Source organism: Podarcis pityusensis, assembly GCF_964106645.2.
Source record: "Podarcis pityusensis genome assembly, chromosome: 8".
Classification (NCBI taxonomy): Eukaryota; Metazoa; Chordata; class Lepidosauria; order Squamata; family Lacertidae; genus Podarcis; species Podarcis pityusensis.
In genome coordinates, this window is record NC_138033.1 from 23,208,955 (window position 1) to 23,232,558 (window position 23,604).

At 42.3% G+C, this 23,604-nt stretch overlaps 1 protein-coding gene across 4 annotated transcripts; it reads left to right on the top strand.

Annotated features, from left to right (window-relative positions):
* Positions 1-205: 205 nt before the first annotated feature.
* YTHDF2 (YTH N6-methyladenosine RNA binding protein F2) lies at positions 206-22,322 on the top strand. Of its 4 annotated transcripts, XM_081015744.1 has the most exons (7): positions 221-466; positions 853-877; positions 2,492-2,571; positions 3,852-3,980; positions 9,296-10,882; positions 18,523-18,555; positions 21,434-22,322. In XM_081015744.1, the coding sequence occupies exons 1-7, from the start codon at positions 440-442 to the stop codon at positions 21,455-21,457; spliced, it is 1,905 nt and encodes a 634-aa protein (XP_080871870.1). In that variant the 5' UTR covers positions 221-439; the 3' UTR covers positions 21,458-22,322. The 4 variants fall into 4 exon arrangements, with proteins under 4 accessions (XP_080871867.1, XP_080871868.1, XP_080871869.1 ...); XM_081015741.1 differs by lacking the exon at positions 18,523-18,555 and having other exon boundaries at positions 206-466; XM_081015742.1 differs by lacking the exon at positions 3,852-3,980 and having other exon boundaries at positions 206-466.
* The last annotated feature ends 1,282 nt before the right edge of the window (positions 22,323-23,604 follow it).

Genomic DNA, 23,604 nt, shown 5'->3' on the forward strand with positions numbered 1-23,604 from the left:
CCAGAGCGGTTCAACACATTTACCCATCATGCTTTTCTCTGCCCCCGCATCTTCCCCTCTCCCACCCCCCAGCGCGGTCTCTCACCGCGCGCTCCCTTTACCGCGTGACACCTAACCCTCGCCGAGTGCGCGCATGCGTGCGCGCGCGGGGGCGGACCATAGAGAGTGGGGGTTGTTGTGGTGGAGGGACGGGGGCTAGAGCGTCGAGGCGAGAAGCGGGCGGAGCCGCGGGCGGGGCGAGCCAGTCAGAGTCCGCCAGGAAGCCGAGAGCGAGCCGCGCGGTGTGTCTCCTCCTCCTCCTCGCTCCCCGGACAAAGCCGCCGCGGTCTCCGCCACCACTACCGCCCCCGCCCCTTCGCTTCCCCCCGGGCCCCCCCTCGCCTCACCGGCGCAGCTCACCTCGGAACGAGGCCGCCGCCAGACGCCGCCGCACGGAGCCATGTCGGCCAGCAGCCTCTTGGAGCAGGTAACCGGGGTGGGGGGTGAAACTGGCTGGCGGTGGCGGCGGCGGGGAGCTGGAGGTGCCGCGCTGGGAAAGGCCCCGGCTTCGGGCCTACCGGGCGGCTGTGGTGGGGGGAGCATAAACGGGCAGCGAGGAGGCCCCGCGCGCCCTCCCTCCTCTCCTCGCGTCGCTCCCGTTTCAAACGAACCCCCGCCGTCAAGCAGGGCCCGGCCTTCCTCCCGCCGAAGCCTCCCCGAGGCAGGCGGAGAGGCCTAGGTTTTGCTCTCCGGCTCTTCCCTTCCTTCGCGTCTCCGTCGGACTCAGGGTTCGGGTTCCTCCTCTTTTTGCCTCATCGCCTTATGTTTCCCTTTCTCTCTCTTTTTCTCCTCGCCGCTGCGCCGCCGCTGCAGAGACCTAAGGGCCAAGGCACCAAAGGTGAGTTGAGGGACCAGCCGCCGAGGCGGGACCGGGAGAGATCCATGAGGGGTGGCCGGGGAGGTGGTGGCTTCCTTTTTTTGGGTGGGGGGAGTGTGAGTGGTGGAAAGGTAGCGCCTTTTCCGTTCATGGAGGATAAGGGAGGGACGCCTCCCGTCCCATTTTTCGATCGGACCTCTTGTTTCCTGAAAGGCATGCAGGTGAGTTCCTGCCGTGCCGCCGTCTCTCCAGGAAACCGTAGCGTGGGTTGCCGCATGGGCAACACACATACGTATCCGTGTGACTTTTGAGAAATAAAATGAAACAGAACGTGGCAGGGAGGAATGCAGCGTGTTTTCCCGTAAGCAATGATGCCCCCTTGGGGGGGAAAAAACTGGAGGAAGTCATCATTGCCTTATGGCTTAAAACTTCGTTCTAGTTATATATGTGTGTGTGTGTGTGTGGTGTAAGGGAATCCCAAATTAGTTGATTGAGATGAGAGTGACGAGTTATCCCTGGTTAAGAGGGAAAGTGTGACGTATTTAATGGGCTCTTTAATTCGGTAGAGCAAGGAGCTGGGTGCTTGGAAATTAACGTTTTGAGCTAATTGCAGAAGTGAGTCATAGTTAAGAGGATGCAGTGCACATTAAAAGGTGGCAGTAGCCAGTTTATGTTAGTGGACTGAGGGGGTATTGCATGTTCCCATTTTCTCTAGGCTTCACCCACCCTCAAAACAAAACAAAAAAACAACAACACACAAACACAGCAAGTTGTAATAAAAAGATAATGTATGGCTTACTGCTGGGGTAGTAATTGTGGTGCCGTCCGGATGTTGTTGGACCCTAATTCTCATCAATCCCAAGCATGCATGGGCAGTGGTCAGGTACGATGGGAGTTGTAGTCTAGCAACATCTGGAAACTGCCCCATTGGCTATCCTTGGATTGCAATATGAAGACAACAGCACAGAAAAGGGCCCTTTGACAGCTTTTTCAGGAGGAGGTCCTGTAAGCAAAACTGGTGGCAGTGAATAACTGGAGATTGGTGGTTTGCCTGAATATTCAGGCTAAAGGAGAAGGAATGGACTCATTAAGTTTCTACAGCTCTTTTAAGGTGAACATAAAGGAGAGAAGCTTTAAAAGGCCATATAAATGAGAATAGTTTGTAATGTTAAAAAAGTTAAGGGGGTAATTTCATGGGTTCCACTTGTAGAACAGAATTCTGCCAAAGCCTGTACCTGTGTTTCTCCCTCCCTCACTTTGAAATGCTTGTCCATATGAGATGGGCTGCTCGAAGGGGAAAGTTCCTATTAATGAAGTTGCTCCTTCCCTAAGTTTAAATGTAAAACTAAAAGATGCTTTTTGTGGCTCATGTAGCTGTAAACAGTGTAAAGAGAGTTCAGTTTGTGTTTGATAATGGCAGCATATACAGGGAGTAATTTGCCCTTTAGTTCCCCAACCTTTACAGTGGAAGGGGGCAGAATTGAAACAGAAGGAAAACTGGCATCTTTCATTTTCTATGTGCAGGAATAGGGATCAGGTGGCAAGACTTTCTAGGACACAGGGTGTGGCTTTTAGACAAGATAGAATAAACTATATTGGTATTGAATAATGCTTGTTATACATTTTTGTTTTTAGTGCAAAATGGATCGGTGCATCAGAAAGATGGATTAAATGATGATGATATTGAACCTTATTTGAGTCCTCAGGCCAGACCGGTGAGTGATAGAAAAAGTACCTATTTGTTTAATGGGTGGGGCGCATTATTAGTAATTGTTTCCTTTTCTGCTATCTAGCTTTCAGGATGCCTTTTGGGCTTGACATTGTACAGTTAACTAAGGGCTGACTGAACTGGCAATGCTATATAGATACTCATATGTAACTTATATGGAAATATGCAGTGCACTGTGCTGGAAGCATGTGGTAACAACTGAGTGTTAGCTGCACAATGCTTATAAATGTTGCAAACCTAGCATTAAATAAATAATCCCCCCAACCCCTCACCCAGTTCTCCTTAACATGGGTCCCGGTGCAAACTTATTTCAGCTTCCTAAAGGAAGTGTAGACTACATATAAACTTCTGTCTCTGTTTTTATCTGTATAAATCATTTAAGCCTCTTTCGTGAACCAAGGCCACAATCCTCAGCACACTTACTTCCTAAATTCTATGCTTGAAATTCTGCAATTAGCTAAACTATAAAAGTGCCATTGATTTCACTAGGACTTGCTTTGAAGTAAATGTGCTTAGAATTGTAGAATAAATCAGAGTACAGGATGACTTAGTTCTAGGAGATTTCATTTAGAACACTTACCTTTTTTATCTTCACCAGCAGTTTATTTGTGTGTGAAAGGAGGGGTGCTTGTACTTTAGTTAGATTCAGTCTTCTGATTTAGATGAGAGCTAAACCTTAATATCAGTTTCATTTTGACTACTTAAAGACAGCCATTATTCTCCCTACTTCTGGAAGGTGTTTAGGTTCACACTGTGGCTGGGATCTGCTGGGAGAGAATTCCATAGTTGTCCAATAATACATTGCCACATGCCATAGTGTATTCTAGTGCACATTTAGCATGATCATGTAGGCACATATAGTCAGTCTTTGAGTTTGTGACAGGATTAAAGTAGCCTGGATACATGAGTATCTTGAATTGTTCCCAGAAGACCACTGCCTCTTGAATCATGTTGTAATGTGCTCCCAATCACTGATGTGTCAAGACTAGCTGTAGGCAGTTAAAAACACTGCAGTAGCAAGCTTCAAAGTTGCAAAGGCACAACAGGTGGCTTTCAATTCTGAATTGATAAGAAGGGGCAGTTGCCTTTTCTGCTGATAACTTTGTGAAAAGTGTTCATGCCACTGAAGCTACAGCTGTATGAACATTCCATGCATGTAAACCTGAGGAACCCAGGGCAGACCATCCCCCATACATGCTGGATGTTCCTATTTTCCTGCAATCAAAGGTCTGCTACTCATCATTACCTCACTTTTATTGGCTTCAGCTCCAGTTGGCTTGTCTGCATCCCGTTCCCCACTTACCCTGGATATCAAGTAAACTGACTACAGGACCTTGGTCGGATGAAAAGAAAAGAGCTGGGTGTTACCAGCGTACTTATGACACCTCATGCCAGGTCTTCACTTGATCTTGCTTAGTGGCCTTATGTTATATATACATGTTAAATATTAGAGGGTGGAATCCTGTGATGCCTGGAAGTTTACAGGGAGCTGGGTGGTTCATAGTGCTTCAGGAGTTCCCTGCCAGGAATGAATGGAAATTTTTGAGTAATTGTGTAAATATCTTACAGGCCTTGTAGTAGTGATAGCAAAACCATGTGATCTGTTCTTCCAGAGCACAGTATGTTGCAATTACTTATTTGTGCCATTGGTGAAAAATAATTAGATTTGGGGGCTCAAAAACAGTATTCCTACTGGACATGATTGAACATTAGAGTGGCAGTCCCAGAAAACAGTCATCTGGATGCATCTAAAGTGATAGGAAAATGGATCTGTTTGGCAGCCTGTGACAACTGGCTGGAGTTATCCAGGGTCCTCTCAAGCAGAGCAGAGTCCTGGACAGTTTAAAATCTCATTTGATTTTGCTTAACGCTGATCCCCTCTACCCTGATCATTGCCCGGTGTTTTGTTAATTAAAAAAAAAAAGTGCACATGGGTGCTACTTGCGCCTGGGTTCCTATCATCACACCCCTCACCACTGGTAGACAATGCCAACAAAAAGTCAATCAAGATGAGAGGAAGCCCCTAGATGCCGACTTTTCAACTCCAAATTAAAGCATTGCTTTATTTGTGAAGTAGATGTCAACCTAATATTGGTAGGCTTGAGATAATTATGCCTTTGGTTGTAGGGAACCTTGGTTTAACCACTTCATTAACTGGGCCTTGTAACTGGGTTGTTACATTATAGTCCTTAGTCTTCGCCTTGGAAAGTTTGCATTGCTAGATATGGAATGTCATCTTTGTACTCTTCAGCTCTTCAATTTCTTAAGTAGTAGGTCTTCTGTAAACAAGAGAGACTTTGTTAAGTAGTGGGTGATTATTGTGGTCAGTTTTGCATTTGGGGCAGTTCAATGACAGTTCACTATCAAGATCAGGGGTAGGCAACCTAAGGTCCGTGGGCCGGATGCGGCCCAATCGCCTTCTCAATCCGGCCCATGGACGGTGCGGGAGTCAGTGTGTTTTTACATGAGTAGAATGTGTCCTTTTATTTAAAATGCATCTCTGGGTTATTTGTGGGGCCTGCCTGGTGTTTTTACATGAGTAGAATGTGTGCTTTTATTTAAAATGCATCTCTGGGGCATAGGAATTTGGCTGAAAAAGGTTGCTGACCCTTGATCAAGATCTATGAGGGGTTCTGCAATAAATTTGGGTGTGGGTGAACTGGACCATTGTCAGTGTTTTGTGAAGTGGAGCACATCCAGCATACAGTGACCCCAGTGCTATCACTTTGCATCCTTAATCTTTAGGTGGTGGTGGAACATATTCTTGATTAACTTCAATTAAGATTTAAAAATTCATGGTCTTTGTGTGCAGCAGTATGCTCAGTTATGCCATTAATGCCTGTTTATTTGCTGGCATTAAAAGGAAGAGTTCTGGCAGGCTTGAGAGATATGTTTACACTGTTAAAGCAGTTGGTCCTTGGGGGAGCTGTTTGGTTCCTGGAGTACATCTCAAATGCATAGCCTCAAAAGAGCTTACAAAAGTAACATTTTGCAATGATTATTTAATGTGATGCCATGCTGGCAACTGATATTTCAATTTAATGACTGAGACTTGCAGGTCACAAGTTCATCCTTTGAAGGCTTAGGGCTGCACCCAAAGTTAGTTCTAATCAAAATAGACCCATTGAAGTTAATGTGCATAACTAACTTATGTCCACAAATTTCAGTGGGTCTTCTCTGAGTTGAACTTAGTTGGATACAACCCTTAGTTTCAAATTTTCACTCTCTTAGCATGTCAGATTCTTCATTTTCTCACTCTTTGATCAGTTCAGTTATCTGAAAGAAACCACAGTTGGTTTTCCTGCTTCTACGGTGACTGTGTTATGTCCTATTTGAAACTGGCGGGTAGGGAAGCCCAAACTGGACATGGGAATCACCATGAGTGCTCTCAAAAGAAGCAGACATGCTTGTTGTCTGCCGCCCCTCCCCGCCTCACTTCTTGATGATATTTTTAAAAAACTTGAACAATGTGGAGTGATATGATCAGTTGCTACTCCTGCCACACATCACACCTGTGATACAAAGTTTTGTGGTGGGTAAACTGAACATTATCATGCCATATTTTTGAGTTGTGTCCAGCTGAACTTTACTAAGAGCAGGCCCACCAAATTTAACAAACTGAACTTCATCATGGTTATTATTTTCAATGGGTCCAGTCTGAGTAGTACTAGCATTGGATACAAGCCATTATCCTTAAGCATTAGGAAGTTGTGGGTTTGTGACAGCCATAATTTGCCTTTAATGTTATGTTTGGGTCTAAGTCAACACTTAAATGCAATGTAGGTTCCTGAAGCAGAGAGAGGTTGAATTTGCCAACTTTTCATTCTTTTAGTAGCAGCAGTTATGGTACAGATATTATGGCATTGGCCATTGATGAGCATATATCACAGAATTATTGAGAATGAATGAGAACTTTCTTGCTTACAGTACAGGTGTGGGCAACCTGTGGCTCTCTAGATTCTATTGGACTCCTGTCAGCCCAGCCAGCATGATTGGGAAGCTGTTGTAGCTGAACAAAATCTGGAGGGTCATAGGTTTCCTACCAGTGCTATAGTACCTTTGCAACCTAATCCTATGCCAGTCTAAAGGTTAGTGCTGTGAGCGCAAGATTGCACTTCAGGGATATACAATGCAGCTGCACAAGGCGGAGATGCCACTTACTTTTTGAACTGCTCATAACTTAATACTATTTCTAGAAACCATAAGGTTGAATGTGCAAAGATGTATGTGCAGAACTGCATATGTTCTTCCGCTGTGCACATGGTGCTAAAGAGGCAGTCGGGTATTGATAATTCTAGCAGGTGTGGTCTCCTTGTTTGGCATAAATCAGGCAGTTCTTTCCACCACCTGCAAAGTTTCTGCTCACACATTCAGAAGTTACAGATAGGTAGCCGTGTTGGTCTGCCATAGTCAAAATAAAAAAAATCCTTCCAGTAGCACCTTTGAGACCAACTAAGTTAGTTCTTGGTATGAGCTTTCGTGTGCAAGCACACTTCTTCAGATACTGGTATCTGAAGAAGTGTGCTTGCACACGAAAGCTCATACCAAGAACTAACTTAGTTGGTCTCAAAGGTGCTACTGGAAGGATTTTTTTTATTTTGACATTCAAAAGTGTATGATCCCCTCGCCCTCCATCACAGCTTGTATTCTATTTGAAGCCAATAAATATAAGTTGCAGCATTCATGGCACATCCTCTGTAAGGTGTCTGTGTCTTTCATGGATAGGGGGATGAATTACAGGTACTACCTTACTGTTGACAAGGGAGGCATCCTTGCTGCAGCCTCTGGAAACTGTTTGTTGGCTGATGAAGCATAGCCATAGCCCTTTTCCCAATGTATCTGAATGTTTTACTTACATTAGTTGAATCTATCCTATGCTTCCTGCAGGGAGCTTCTCTCTGGTCTCCAAAAGCCCTTTGGGCAACTCACCAGTTGCTGCAGAGTGTTGGGTTGGCTCCCAGGTGTAGAGTGACACCATAAGGTGTTCCCTTGAGCTGGGTGTCCTGTGCCCAGTCTTATAATCTACTCAGACTACACAGCAAAATACATGAAGAGGGTCTTGGTTTAAATGGCTTTGAAATCTGAGACTTGTCAAATACAAAACTACTCATTCTTGTAGGTCCAGAGACAAAGATTTTATCCTTTCAAAGCTTGTTGCTGTTCTCACTTTATGTGGGTCTGCTGAACAAGTAAAATGGGCTGAGAGATGTTTAAATGACACTTTATCAAGAAGGAATGTTTCTGCTGCTGTGGTGTCAACAACTTATATTGTAGCTGAGTGATCAAATAACTTTCACCTAAGAACTTGCATTCTAGAACAAGATGAAGCTTTAGGCAAATTACTTAGTATCTCAACCTAGTCTGCCCCACTACTTTGGGCTTATTGATGGAAGATCAAGAGACATACAAAAATTCATGGGTGCTGTCCAACAGCTGTGCACATCTTATTGTCGCTTGTACAGGGGGAACTTGAAATGTGCCCACTAACTGGAGCGTGGGTTTTGTCTACATCTCTTTAAATCTTATACTTACTGGTAGATCATAGAAAATGCATTATCCTTTCTTATTGGTAGAGTGGGGTGCAGTGTAAGGTTAATTCTTAGTTATTGGCAGAGACTCTGGGTATAAACCCCAGAAACAACTTAACAAATAATAAACACATAATTAAATAATGTGAATAACTTCAAATAATAAACACATAATTAAAAACTATTCTGAACTTTATTTGGATTTTTAAATTTGAAATTGTAGTGAATTTTCCACCCACACTCAAGTGGAAAGAACACAGTTAAAATACAACCTGGTCAGAACTCTTTATCAGTGGTAAAATACACTGATCTTGATAATGTCTTGGGCTAAAGTCATTAATGTGCTAGTGCTTTGTGAAGCACCAACCAGATACTTTCAAATGTTTGAGCCACTGTGGATCTTAATGTTTTCTGAGCCCAAATGCATGTAAGTTTAAACTGCACCAAATTATTTAGAAAGAAAAAAAGAGTTGCAAGAACTGAGCCCTCCCTTCACTTTTTCATTTTTGTTTGAAGTATTTACATGTATAAATTTTGTTAAATATATAAATTTTGATTGTAATAAGACCTCCAAGTGCCTTTGTAAGGAAGTATTAAGTCTTATCAGCCTGGTAACCACATAATAGTCATCATTTGAAACCTGTTAATTGCTTTCTGTTCTTCACTGGTATCAATATGCCAACAACCTTTGATTGTATCAATGGTGTCTACTGCACTTATCAATTTACTTAGCCTTAATTGTGATTACTTTTAGTACAGTGGTCTAAGAAGAGTAGCAATTGAATGCTTTAAATGGGTAGTATGACCAGCTAATCTTAGTTTATATCCTGCTAACCCACAATATAGGTAAGAAGTGCAAACACCACATGTGCTAGACAAGTGGGTACATTTTGGAATATCTTTGTGGTTTAGGGTAAAATGCAGAATGATCCAATTTTCACTGATACTTTAAAACAAATACGTAGCTTATTTTTAATTTTATTATTTCATTTGTCAGTTGCTTTGTACAATAAAAAGTCTCAAAGCAACTTGACGAAAGTGTTCAGTGTTAGCCACAGGTTTCAGTAAATAGGCTTGCCTTGAAAGTACAATGTGGGGGGAAAGGTCTGTGGAAAGCATATACTGTTTCATGCTGCAATGTTCTATTCATTTAACTGTTCAGTTCTTGCTTTTCTCTTCCAGAACAACGCGTACACCGCAATGTCTGATTCCTATATGCCGAATTACTACAGTCCATCCATTGGATTCTCCTACTCTTTGGGTGAAGCTGCTTGGTCTACAGGGGGTGATCCACCAATGCCCTACTTAACATCTTATGGACAGATAAGCAATGGAGAACCTCACTTTCTCCCAGATGCCATGTTTGGACAGCCAGGGGCCCTTGGCAGCACACCATTTCTTGGACAGCATGGCTTTAACTTTTTTCCAAGTGGAATTGACTTCTCAGCTTGGGGCAATAACAGTTCTCAGGGGCAATCAACTCAAAGTTCTGGATATAGTAGCAACTATGCTTATGCACCAAGCTCATTGGGTGGAGCCATGATTGATGGACAGTCTGCTTTTGCTAGTGAGACCCTGAATAAGGCACCTGGCATGAATACCATTGACCAAGGGATGGCAGCTTTGAAGCTAGGCAGCACTGATGTAGCAAGCAACGTCCCAAAAGTTGTTGGCTCTGCTGTTGGCAGTGGGTCTATTGCCAGCAATATTGTAGCTTCTAATAGCTTGCCTCCAGCTACCATTGCTCCTCCAAAGCCAGCATCCTGGGCTGATATTGCCAGCAAACCTGCAAAACAGCAACCCAAGTTGAAGACCAAGAATGGCATTGCAGGGACAAGTCTTCCACCACCTCCCATAAAACATAACATGGATATTGGAACTTGGGATAACAAAGGGCCAGTGACAAAAAATGCTTCCCAGGCTTTAGTTCAGAATATTGGTCAACCACCAACCCAAATATCTCCCCAACCGATGGGTCAGCAAATGAGTAACAGCCCTCCAGCTGTGCAGCCTTCTGCTGGACAACAGCCACAACCCCTGCCACCTCCACCACCCCAACCAACTCAGCTGCCAGTGCAGCAACAGGCAGCTCAGCCTGCCCGCTGGGTTGCACCTCGTAACCGTGGCAATGGGTTTGGCCAGAATGGAGTGGATGGTAGTGCAGTTGGACAGTCTCAGACCACTTCTGGTTCTGCCCCTTCAGAGCCACACCCAGTCTTGGAGAAGTTGAGGTCCATCAACAACTATAACCCTAAGGATTTTGACTGGAACCCGAAACATGGTCGGGTTTTCATTATCAAGAGTTACTCTGAGGATGATATCCACCGTTCCATTAAATATAATATCTGGTGCAGTACAGAGCATGGTAATAAGAGACTGGATGCTGCTTACCGCTCCATGAATGGAAAAGGTCCTGTTTACTTACTTTTCAGTGTCAATGGCAGTGGTCATTTCTGCGGAGTTGCAGAAATGAAATCTGCTGTGGACTACAACACATGCGCAGGCGTGTGGTCCCAGGACAAATGGAAGGGACGCTTTGATGTCCGGTGGATTTTTGTGAAGGACGTTCCCAACAGCCAACTGCGGCACATTCGCCTAGAGAACAATGAGAATAAACCAGTGACCAACTCCAGGGACACTCAGGAGGTTCCTCTGGAAAAGGCTAAGCAGGTGCTGAAAATCATTGCTACTTACAAGCACACCACTTCCATCTTTGATGACTTCTCACACTATGAGAAACGCCAGGAGGAGGAGGAAAATGTGAAAAAGGTAACTTGCCAGACTGCCAGGATTTGGTAGGGAGTAGAAACAAAGGGGAGGAATTAGGTGTGATTATATGAGATGAAGTTGACCATGGCCTCCTCCTTATAAGTGAGTTTGAAGGGGGTGTCATTGCTGTGTAAACATTTATTGAGAAGCTTGTGTAGCACACAAATACATTATATTGGAATACTGTTAGCAAACTTCAAATAGGCCTCTTTCCATGGACACACAGTGAAAGGGCTAGATGAGGGTTCTTGCAGTCTTATTCATGTGTGACTTTAACGAAGATCAGATTGTTGATCTTCAGTGAAAAGTGTGACTGCATTTTTGTTTTTGGCCAAAACGTTTAATATGATTTCCCCATTTTGTACTTGCAATTTGTATTTCTATAGCTATGGTCTTTTGACTCGAGCAATAAAATTAACTTGACATCTCTAAAAGATATGCTGAGGAAAGTTTTGCTTCTTGGGTGGTTGGTGAGAAGATGCTAATAAATGGGAAGTAGAAACATAGGGCAGGTTCCAAACACCTACTTTGGTCATGTCCAAGGCATTGAGATGACATTGATATCTGGTGGAATACTTGACTTCTGAATAGGAGGCCCTTATTTCATATCAAACTGCTTATGAAACTTCACTGTTTCAAAAGAGGCATGTCATATGACATGAGGATTGCCTTTTTAGGAACACAAGTCCATACCCATGTTGGGCATCGGAAGCCAGTTGCATTCGTTTTCTTATGTAGGTCTTTGAAAGATACTTTATATACATCAGGAATGGGGAATCTCTGGCCCTCCAGATATTGTTGGACTCAAGCTCTCATAATCTTTGTCTATTGGCTGAGCCAGCTGGGGCTGATGGGTAGTCCCAACAACATTTGGAGGGTTGCAGGTGCCCAATTCCTGGTACAGAGTAAGAATGAAATCCAGTGCTGCTGTTCTGCTTGCAACCCTGGGTTGGAGGACTGAAAGGGAAATAAAAGATTTTCCTCCCTATCTCCTTTGCTGGATCAGAAACACGTGGAATGACAGCATTAACACTAAAATAAATCCTGTGACATCTCAAAGACTAACACATTTATTATGGCCTAAACTCTTCACAAGATAGACTCCCTTCACCAGACGCATGTATGGACTAGCATAATTGCATAATTCCAAATGTATGCCACTGTAAACCAGCATAAGTGTTTGCTTCCCCTTTTGGTATACACAAGTGCAGGTTTTCTGGCACTGATGATGAGGAAATGGTTGTAACCTACCCTAGGACCTCATGGTGAAGGGCAGGTAATAAATTGAATGAGTAATAATAGGGCACACTCTCTTTAAAAAATGTTGCATGGGAAAGGTTAATGTGCACAACCACCTATGGGTCTCAGGTTATTTCGCGAACCTTGAAGGGTGTTGTTTTTTTAAAGACTGAAATACGACCTCCATCATTTTTACAACAGTGGCTTATGAGGCACCTATGTTGTAAAAATGCAATGAGCAAAGAAGAAAAACTAAGTGGGCAAAATAGACCTTGGAGGTGCTTATGTTTATGGTTTGTAGAACTTCAAAGAAGGTGCAGGAAGGAAGAATGGCAGAGTAGGACAAGTGTATTAATTCTTTCAAGTCCAGTGGGTACTTGATGGTTTCAGGCACTCCTTTTAAAAATGGCAGTACTTTTGTTAAAATTCAGCTTATGTATTAACAGCAATGCAGACAATGTTAAAAGCTGATACGCTGCTGGAAAAGCATGCTTTTAAGTTAAAAGCTCCATGAGTTGCCTTTTGTTCCTCCTTGGAGTTAGATCAGTGGGCCCTCAAATGGACAAGTAAAAACAGTATTATTGTGTCCCTAGTATTGTCTAAGCAAAGTGATTTTTTTTAAAAAGTCTGCACATTTGTTTTATATAAGACTGCCACAGTCTGAGAAGTACATTAAAAGTGGTTTGGTTTGTAATAGTTCAGTGTTTAGCATATCAGTTTTGGATGTGTCCTCCATGTTATGAGAATCTGACCCTAGCCATGAATAGGCAAGACAGTACAGTTGGCAGAAACTCTTTAAGTGGGAGCTGACTTTTACTTTTAATGGAATGTAGTAATGGTTTTAAGCAGAAGTGGTGCATGTCATCCTCTTTAGCCTGTTCTGTTGGCTTCTGGAGAAGAACTTCCACATCTAAGTTGTCCAGGCACCTGTAAAGTGGCATAAGGCTTATTGGTCCACTGCCATTTGTAACAGAGGTCGTTTTTCAAAGAGCTTGTTGTCTTGACAGTTGGCAGGAAGATGGTAAGAGATTCTCCATCCCTGCTCTTTGAAAGATCAACACTTCAATTTGCCTGATGTGTAACTTTTTAAAGCTACAGTTAATTTCATTGGTTGGGGATCCACCTAATACTGTAACTCCTTCAGTGCTACTTTGACATAGTAGTATTGGGAAAACTTGTATTTTCAAGGGGCTTTAGATTTATAACAATATTCTGTGAAACTGTAGCACCCTAACAGCAGTCAGAATGTAGGGATACAGTCAAACCTCTGTTGCCAAACTCCTCCATTGTTGAACATTTTGGCTCCCAAACACCGAAAACCCAGAAGTAAGTGTTCTGGTTTTCGAAGTTTTTCGGAAGCTGAACGTCCGACAACCGAGTTTTGACTGTACAGTCTTAAACCCAGGCAAGAGCAGCTGTTTTTTGTATTCTCATGAACCACTTGATGTTCCAAGCAGTGTTTGGGGGGCAGAGGTATATTTTGCTACACAACCAACCTCTTTATGAGTGATCAGGTTCTATAATAAAGCACCACCTGGCAGCAAGTACTAAACATTTTTATGAGTTCCTTGCAGTCTTGCATATCTGAGACATCATATGTAAAACCAATAGAAAGCTGTAGTGAGTGGAACATCTATTAAAAAATAGTTTCAGAAGTCATGGTGAGAGAAGTTCTTAATGTTTTACCACATCCTTATGAAAATGTTCTCAGGATGGATAAAACTGGATCATAGGAACCTGGGAAGCTGCAAGATAGGACATTTGTCTACTCCGCCTGCAGCTCTCCAGGGTCTCAAGGCAGATGGTCTTCCCCATAACCTGCAACATGATCCTTTAACTGGGGATGCCAGACATTGAGCCTAGGACCTGCTGCATGCAAAGCATGTTCTGTACTACTGAACTGTGGTCACATGCAATATCAGGATCATTGGCTGCCAGTTGGCCATCTCTGCCTTAAATGACCTACTTGGAAGTAAATCTCAGTGAAATTGGTTTTTAATGTGCCACAGTACTCCATTGTTTATAGAAAATATTTGTTCATCTTGTTTAGAGCTCTGAACTATGTAAGCAAAGTACACACTGTACATATTGTTTAGAGCTTTAAGAATTTGCCTAAAGATTTGCATTCTGCAATGGGGTTTTTTGTTTTTGGCTGTCCAGAGGGGCACCTGAATAATGTAAATCAGACCAGCCAGAGTCAACAGTAAAGAGCCAAATTGAGTTAGGTGTTACAATACTAGGGTTTCAAAATGTGAGTATGTGATCTTTGGTGAAATCTATTCAAATGAGTGTTTCTTTAAATTGAATGAGTCATTCTAGGTGGCAATTCTTGGGTCCAATTTTGGACAATTTGCAGCAACTCTTTTTGATTCAGAACAATTTGATAGCCCATTTCAACACTGCATATAATCATAATTTGTCCAAAGATGGTGATGTCAGTACACTATTTGGTATGTGCTATGTTGGCCTCTCATCTAGTACCCTTTAGTACTTCACAGAACCCCAAAATGATTCTGAGCTCTCAAAAAGCTTGAGATTCATTAAGCATGAATTTGCTAATTTGAGGGGTTAGTCTAAGCCTCGCAGCAAGTATTGAGTTCTCTCTGCATATCTTAGAGCAATGTTTCTCAAACTTAGGTCTTCAGCTGTTTTTGGACTACAACTCCCATCAGGAAGTTGTGGTCAGGGATGATGGGAGACCCAGCAACATCTGGAGACCCAAGTTAGAGAAACACTGAGGGTGAGAAGCCCAGAGGAGTGGGCATAATCACTTGGAGACTTGCACACCTCTGATAGCCTCAGCAGCTATTTAGGTGAGCAGTTCTTCCTTAGAGAGTTATTTGGAGAATACTCCTTTCAAGAGGCCTATCTCCCATTCATACTTAAGGAAGAAAGCCTTCTCTGTTCTATGCTTATTGATAGCTATAATCAATAAAATAGCAGGATAAGAAAGAAAAAAAAAAGCCCCAACCCCACAAAAATGAGTGCTCAGAACTTCATGCTGAATGTCAAACCATGAAGAATTCTGAAATTATTATTCAAGCAAGTATAGAAAAACTGTAAATTCCCTGGTGTGGTGACCACGAAGTGAGGAACTATGAACTGTGGAGACCACGTTTCACATAAGGGAGCGCCATTCCTCCAAAAATATCAGATATATAAATCACTGAATAGTCACATTCTATAAATACTATACCTCAGCACTTGGAACTTGGTTTGAACTTTGCCCTTGAGTCAGAGCCATCGCCAAGCTAGACTTGCTGTTCCTTCTTGCAGCAGAATGGTTTGAACAGTAAGCAGGCAAACTATATTTCAGAATCCTGTGATGAAGCCTGGTTTACAGCATTAGGGTTCAGAAAGTTCTTCACTACTTTTCCTGATTTTGCCACTACTTAAATTTTACTTGGGTAATATCACTAGCAAGTGCCTCAATCTCCTTACTGGATCCCCTTAGAATATTCTCTGTTTTGTGTGTGTACCTAATTCTACAGGCTTGGGTTTGAAAGTAAATTTTGGCAAGTTGCTAACAGAGGGCTAGTTCCAAACTGAGACATGATGCAAGATATGAATTGGAGCATCTTTCAACTTTTTTTAAAAGTAAAAAACAGCTTTGGATCATGTAATTGGGAGAACAAGGGCAGTGAGAAGGAATGCCTTCATATGGGGGTAAGGCCATAGCTCAGTGATAGAGCATCAACAGGTTCAGCATTTTCAGTTAGGTCTGGAAATGTCTTCAGTCTGAAACCCTGGAGAGCTACTGCATGTCAGGGTAGACAATACTGAAATAGATGAACCAGTGGTTCGACTCAGTATCAGGCAATTTCCTATGTTCCTGTGATTGTTTTAAAAACATTTCTTTAAAAATGAGTGAAGATACCGTATTCTTCAGTCTATAAGATGCCCCCATGTATAAGACCCCCCTATTTTTAGCGACTCAATTTAAAGAAAATGAGGGGAGATGGCCCAGAGTTGTTGCTTCTCCCCCCCATGCAGCTGCGAGCTCCCCCCCCCCCCCCCGTTTCCCATGCGCAGCGGCATGAGGGAAAGTTGTGTTCCTGCCAGCCGGCGGGCAGGCACATCATTTCTCCCCCCCACGCAGCTGTGGGCAGGAAACACTACCTAGATTGTTTCCTGCTCACTGTGGCATCGGGGGAAGTTGTGCTCCCGCTTCTGCCCCCCATGCCACTATCTGTGTATTGGATGACCCCAGTTTTTTGACATGATTTTTGAGTCAAAAAACCTTGTCTAATACACGGAAAAACACGGTAAGTGAAATATGAGCAGGATGGCCATGGTGCAGAATTTCACAGATGAAAATAACTTTAGAGAGCTAGCATGAGGCGCTGGTTAGAGGAGGCTGTTGGGGAGATCCGCCTTGAAACTCAACGGATGGCCTTGGGGCAGTTGCTTTCTCCCAGCTTTTCCTTCCACTGTCTGGTGCTCTCCAGATGTTATTGCACTCCATTTCCCAGAGCCCCTGAACATTTGCCCATGCTGGCTGGGGCTGATAGGAGCCGGGTAATTTTGGCTTACCCTAATCCAACACAGAAGGTTATTTGTGAGGATAAAATAGAGTAACTTATATCCATGTTCATTGGGTAGGATACAAATGAAGAAAATGTCATTTACCTATTTTGTAAGAGTCCTGCAGCTCTGTTGGCACAATGGAACCTCTTCTTCCTCTCCTGTTCCTTCCAGTCCCCTGTTCACCCTCAAAATCAGTGCTGGAGATTTGGGGGACCTTCCAGAGCAGGTTTTTGGGGCGCACGTGTGAAGGAGAGAAAAGGAAAATGCTATTGCACCAGTGGAACTCCATTGGCGCAGCATTGACGCAACCTTCAGTTCCTTATAGGTCTTTCTCCTTACCTCCCCGCCCACTGCCATTAACCCAGTGCCCAAAGCATAGTCAGTATTTGTACAATACGTAATTAAAATAGTTTGTGAGACACTATTCATTCTAACTTCTGATAGGACTTCAAAGTGTATTAATGCTACCAATTCTTAAAAGCATCTCTAAATAGCACCTCATGTCTGTCACGTTTTTGCTTCCTGAAATAAAGTTGCAAAAAGTTTCCTTACTCTGTTGTTTCTGAAAGGTTCTTTTGAAGGTATCTTACTAGGATTTGTTAAGAAGCATCACTGCCATTTTAGTTAGGAGTTTGGTGTAATGTAGTCAGTCAGGGTTGGAAGCCTCATGCCCGGGGACTGAATGTGGCCCTCCAGGCTTCTCTGGTTGGCCCTTGATGCTTTCTCTTTGGCTACTCCCCTCTTCAACCTGCCCCCCCCAACTTGTGCTGCTTCATGCCTTCCTTGGGTGTCTGTGATTGGCATGTGTTGTTGAACTTTGATAATGTCTCTTTCTTGCCTGGACAGTGGATGTAGAGATGAGCATGTGGGATAAACATGTGGCCATATAAAAACCTCTGGCTTTTCCCTGGCAAGAATGTAGCCTACTACACAAGCAGAAAAGTCACATCCACTGTGCTGCCTCCTTTTGCCTCTAGTTCCTTCCTTGTGCCATGCACGCAGCCCTTGAAAAGATCTATGAAAGAATGTGGCTATCAGATTTTTCCCATCCCTGTTCTACATTATGATAACTGCCATGCCATTGGCTCACAATGCATTCTCTTGTGTACAAAGTTGTATTTGCAAAAGTGTAAAGCACTTCTTTTAAAGGCAAATCAAAGCTGCTTGTGAGGGTTTGTCCCATCAAACACTTTAGCATATGTCATGGGTTGGTGAAGTTGATGAAATCTTGAGGGCTGTCTTGAAAAGCACTTCTGCTTAGATGCTTGAGCAAATGTGTTTTGGACACAAGCCATTGGCTATTAAGCAATTTGCAAACCATGGTTTGGCTGATGGGGCTGTGTCTCAAGTTCCCATGTTCCCTATTCCTCTTGCACACTCAGATTTCCTGATTCAAAGTGAAGGAGGGCACCTCTGCTTTGTGTAACCATAGTATAGTTCTAGTTCTTGTTTGGAGGCAAAACAGAGGTTGCACAAATCAGTTTGTTCAGTTTTGGATATGCTGACACACCGTGGTTTGCCAGAAGTGGGGAGTGAATTGGAACATAGGAGAGGAGAAACATGCAATGTGAAAGCATGATTCCAGTGACCTAAGCATAGTTGAATTTTTACATAGAACAAGCTGAAGAGTGTAGCTATTGGGACAAGATGGCTGACGAGAATTTTACATACATTTACATACAACATCTTAGTTGGGCCCCTAGTCCATTGCTTTGTTTGCATTGATAGTGTACATACGTTCTTCTTCCAGAAGAGAGAACTTTCATATGCATAAGGCATCAGGTTTGGGAATATGACAGATGATTTGCCCCTAGCATTTGTTTTCAAGACTATTATCAGTGCAATGAAAGCTAATAGCATTAATTGCTTTCTAGGTGCTGTACAACGATGACTTCATTCAAATTATGGTAAATCTATATAATTTGTATGGTGATAAATCTATCAGAAGCTAAATTCTTATATAGTATTTGAAATGCTGTGTTAGATAGCTAATGCATTATAGAAGTTTCAGATTGGCTTTGGTGTTTATAGTAACTACACTCAATTTGTAGAAAACACATGGTTGTGGGAATCAAGCGGTAGAGGGCATCACCTCCAGGACTTAAACTAGATAGGCAGAGCTTGGCCACAGATCTTGAATTCTGGATTACAGCTAGGTTGCAATAATCCCATGGTTTGTGTTCAGTGCTTGTCCTACTCGAAGTATACCCACTGAAGTTAATGGATATTACTTGCTTAGTTTCATTAATTTAAATGGGTCTCCTCTGAGTGGGACTTACTTGGATACAACCTAAAGTGTTGTTTGTGATGTTTCCCTTGAAGACTCTGGATACCTTTTTATATAGGACCACTTTTCTGTACCATGTTTTAACACAGTCCCAAACTAGGTTACCATGAATTAAACAATTTAAAAATGTAATGCATAAAATTGCAGAAAAATTTTAATAAAGCAGTTAAAACAAAAACACACTTTCAGTAAAATCCCTAACACCTGGTAGAATAAAACATTTTCACTTGTCTCTGAAACAAGATTAAGAAAGAATGTTGTTGGGCTCTCAGGCAAGATTGATTAATTAAAATTAGCAAAAAGGAAAAAAATGTTTATGGTTATTACTGTTGTTATTGTTTTTAAACTCCTTCCACAAATTTTCCAGTATATTAAATGTGAAAAAAGCTAACATCATTTAAATCAAGCTTCCTGTTGATTCACCTTCATACATTTCCTAAACTATGGCACAAATCTCTCAACTAAATTATGTTAACTTGCAACTAGCTAGAGTATTACACTGTTTTAGTCTTAAAACCAGGCGTTGCATCTTCGCCACACTGTATACCCTCTAAAGCAGTCTTTTTCTGGTGTCCTGGTGTTCTTCAGATATTTTGGACCACAACTCCCATAATCCCTGACCTGCTGGCTGGAGTTGATAAAAGTTGGAGTTCAAAACATCTGGATGGCACCAGGTTGGGGAAGGCTGCAGCAGGGTGTTGTGGGATGGAATTAGATCAGGAATGTCTATATGCAGGATGTTATAAAGGAAACATTCTGGAATAGTATACCTGATACGATTTCCAAAACAAAAGACAACACTGGATAAATTATGGAAGGATATCTTACTCAGTTGCAGCTGTGATCCATTGAGATCAGAAAGGATGTACTTTACCTTACATTTGCTTTTTGCTCTGGAGAAGTAATTTTCTTGCCGATAAGTAAAATTCCAAATTTTGTCCCAAGTCAGGTGGTCTTCCCATGTAACCTGTGTCTGCTCTTCTACTTACTCTGTGATAGATAACATCTTGCAGCATTACCTCTTCGGTCATCCTCTTCTGACAGTGTTGAGGGCTGAGTCCTAGATTGTTTTTTCCTGCATTGGGTTGTTCCTGTGTTTCATCAATAGCCTTAAGGGAAAGTGGAATTAATAGCCTTTCCCCATAGATTATAGTCCTGTCTTTCACATTCCTGTTTGACAGAGGAGTAAAACAGACAATTGGGGTTTCCCTATGGTAATCTGGTTGGCCACAAAGGGAATGACATGGCGGATAAGATAGGCTTATGGTTTGACCCAGCAGAGCTTTTCTTTTCTTACAACTTTGCCAAGACCATCTTGAAAGTTAATGAAAAAAATGGGGATTTGAACTGTTGATAGCCTATTGAATAGGCTGGCCTATCAAAAGTCTAGCATAGTTCAGCAAAGTGCCCAGGCAAACTTCTATGATGGGAGTACAAACTTAAAGCATCAGTACAATTTTTATTAAGGAGCTTTGCATTAGTATGTAACTTAAAGGTTGTCTCTGCATTCCTTTAGATTTACATGGGAGCAGAGTCTGCTCTGTTGGCATCCCTGCCTTGGTATCAAACATATGATAACCAGCTGACATGATGTTCTCAGTAGCCTGAAGGGATCAGTTATGCCTGAATAGTAAAGGGATTTCTTTGCACTCTTCTTGAAGTGCTGCTAGTTAGCAGCCTAGCCTTCATCTTTTAGATGGGATGCATGCTGAGTGTCCTGCAATATATAGGTTCAGACCACATTAACTTTCTGCTTTTAGCGGTTAAATTATAAAATGATCAGGTAAATGGAAGGTGCAGTATGATTACATATAGTTTGTTCACATAAATGGAATGGAATGCAGCTAAATTCTATCCTGACACCTTTTGAGTGGGAGTGTTATGTTTTCAGTTGCCTTCACCTCTGGAGAGCTTTATGCCTTAGTAGCTTAGTTTTCAGCTGGTGTGTCGATAGCACACTTTATACCAGCTATTGCATTGCCACTTGTTGACTAATTTTTTCACAATGTAAAAGAGGAAGAAGAAACAGAAATTACCACTATCTGGTTCTGGGGTAGCCAACATTGTGCTCTCCAGGTGTTGTGAATGACAACTCCCATCAGTACCAGCTAGCATGATCAATGGTCAGGGATGACTGGAGTTGTGGTCCACAACATCTAGAGGGAGCCACGATGCCTACCCTGATCTAGTTAAGGTCCAAAAATTTTCTGATTTTTAGAAATACTGGGATCTCTAGGAGGACGCAGACCCAAGTGAATGTTTTTCATGATACAGATTGGCTTGCTTCAAAAGATGTTTTAGGGATTAAAATGTGCACAAAGCAGGTGCTGTCTGGTATATTTGGAATATGAGGAGGTAGCTCAGCTCAGCTGAATATCCACGGAATGACTCTCATCTTAAGTCATTAACCTATTCAGCAGTGAAAATAATACTGTTAAAAGTTTTACAAAACTGCCGTGCCACTAACCGCCTCCTTTCTGTCTGTCTCTCTCCTGTAGGAACGTCAAGGCCGTGTCAAGTAAAACGCTGAGCCCTTCCACAGAGACTGCAGCAGACATGCTGCAACATGGATATCTTTCAGAAAGGACGAAAAACTACACCAGAGAAAATTAGAACTTGTTTCATTGACTTCATACAAACTCTTATAAACTTACAGTTTTAAAAAAAGTATTGGAATTTCACAAGAGACATAGGACTTAAAAACAAAAACAAAAACAAAAAAAACCCTTCTAGGTAGAGTAGAGGTGAAAACTGTCCCCTTTCTTTTGGCTTTGGTTGTGATTTCAGAGCATACGCTTTGTTTTTTTGTCTTTTTACTATGTTGATCGGATTTTAAAGTCCGCAAGTGGCATATGCCTTTTTCTCTAATTTTTAAACCTGCCGCTTCCCTGGTTTCCTGGCCTTCTAAACCTCTCTTCCCTCTGGTTTTTTTGACATTTGCACTTGGAACACCGAGTTGTGACTTTCTTTTGGACATCTACCATGGAAAGTGGAATAAATAACATTTTTTCCATGGACCGGAAGAGGAATTTTATGAAGAATTTGATTTTTTATGCCTAGAAGATTTGAATGGAATCTGTCGGCAAGGTCGTGTCTGAGGGGTGGTTCATTTTCTCTCAAAGTCAAATACGAAGAGTCCTAAGAAATGTTCTGTTCTTGTGCATTATATGGATTACAGATTAAGTCTGGCTTGATTTGATTTGAAGGCTGAGAACAGTGGTAAAAACTTGTTTGTTTACAGGAACATTAATTTTGGAAGAAAAATATTGTAAACTGTGTAGTGAATGTTTCTTCAGTTTTCTTGTTAAGCCAATGAGGAATGGGCGCTGCCTTTCTTTCACCATTAATCACTTCTCAATAATAAACGTGAGATCCTGTTGAGCATCACTTTTTGGCCCCTTAGTTTTTAGTCCGTAGGCCACTGCTTTAGCGCTTCTGCACAGCAACGAGAAGCTTCAGTATGAGGAATAAAAGTGGGTGTGATGAACTTTAGCGAGGCTTTCCAGCCTCTAGTTCATTGGCTAGTTCTGGTCTTTCTCATTTTAAGAATTCACTTCTCAGGGAGTTGCTACCTGACTATTATCTTAACACCAAAGGTGATCCATACTCTAAGGCAAGTAGCATTTATGAGGTCTCCTTTTACAGGCCAGGTGTTTGTAATTGCAGACCTGCTTTACATCACAGTGGTGGTCTCTTTGATATTGGGGGATGATTTGTCTGGTGGTATGGGGCATTCCTGCCTACGTAAGCGAACTCTTGCTGTTTTCCGGGGGGGGGGGGGCTATCCCAAGTTTGAAGCATTACCTGAATTGCTGAGGTTCATTGTCAGCATAATGCAGCTGGACCAAATTGACAAGTAGAACAATGCTAGGATTAAGTAATACCTGTTTAAGTAAGTTTCAGTAGGGGATGAAGGACAAAGGGACTTGATTAGGATTGAGATGATACGACAGAAATAATGACAAAAGTTCAGGCCAAATACGACCGAGGCTGTAAAATTATGTGAGAGCTTGTGTTTAGTACTAATGTGACCTCTGTAAGCTTTTTGTCTAGACAAACAACATTTGCTCTTTTCCCATTAGCCCAAACTTCTGTTCCATGCAGTCGATTGGCTCAGGTGACATGTCTAAAAGACCATTCCAACAATATATGCATGACTGTTCATGTAAAAATTTGCAGAAATTTGACCAAGTCAATAGCAATTGAACAGAAATGAACCCACAGGTTATAGACTATTCTGCTCAAAGTGCTATATAAACAGGTCTTAACAATGGGTAATTGAGCTCACTTACCACATGTGACCTTGCAATTGAAGGGCTGCGAGTGGTGGGATGTTCAGTTTTCAAAATTAAAGGAACAAAAAATGTCCTGTCCATTTTCCTTTGATCTTGCTCTGCATGTTTTTGGGTGTGCTTCACAAGGATACAGAGGCAAACAAAGGTCTATACTTCTGACTTACCTCATTCATTTTTAACACGCTGCCCCTTGCTTTGCCTCTGTGTATTTGTCAGTCTCAAAATTAAGCTCATGGTTTCTTTGGAGTGAAACATACCATGAGCCTCAGTTTGGACAAACCAAATCTTGGCTTGTTTCCTGGCAGTGTTGCAGGAGCAGAGGAAGAACAAAGTTATTTCACCACCAAGCGCTAACTCAGACCTTCTTGCCACCC

What these genes read in the sequence shown, in the direction of transcription:
- YTHDF2 (XM_081015744.1), top strand. Translation starts at nt 440, where the DNA reads ATGTCGGCCAGCAGCCTCTTGGAGCAG. An exon ending in TGAGTCCTCAGGCCAGACCG is followed by an intron (nt 2,572 to 3,851) that starts GTGAGTGATAGA and finishes TATTGGCTTCAG; the next exon opens with CTCCAGTTGGCTTGTCTGCA. An exon ending in CTTATGACACCTCATGCCAG is followed by an intron (nt 3,981 to 9,295) that starts GTCTTCACTTGA and finishes TTTCTCTTCCAG; the next exon opens with AACAACGCGTACACCGCAAT.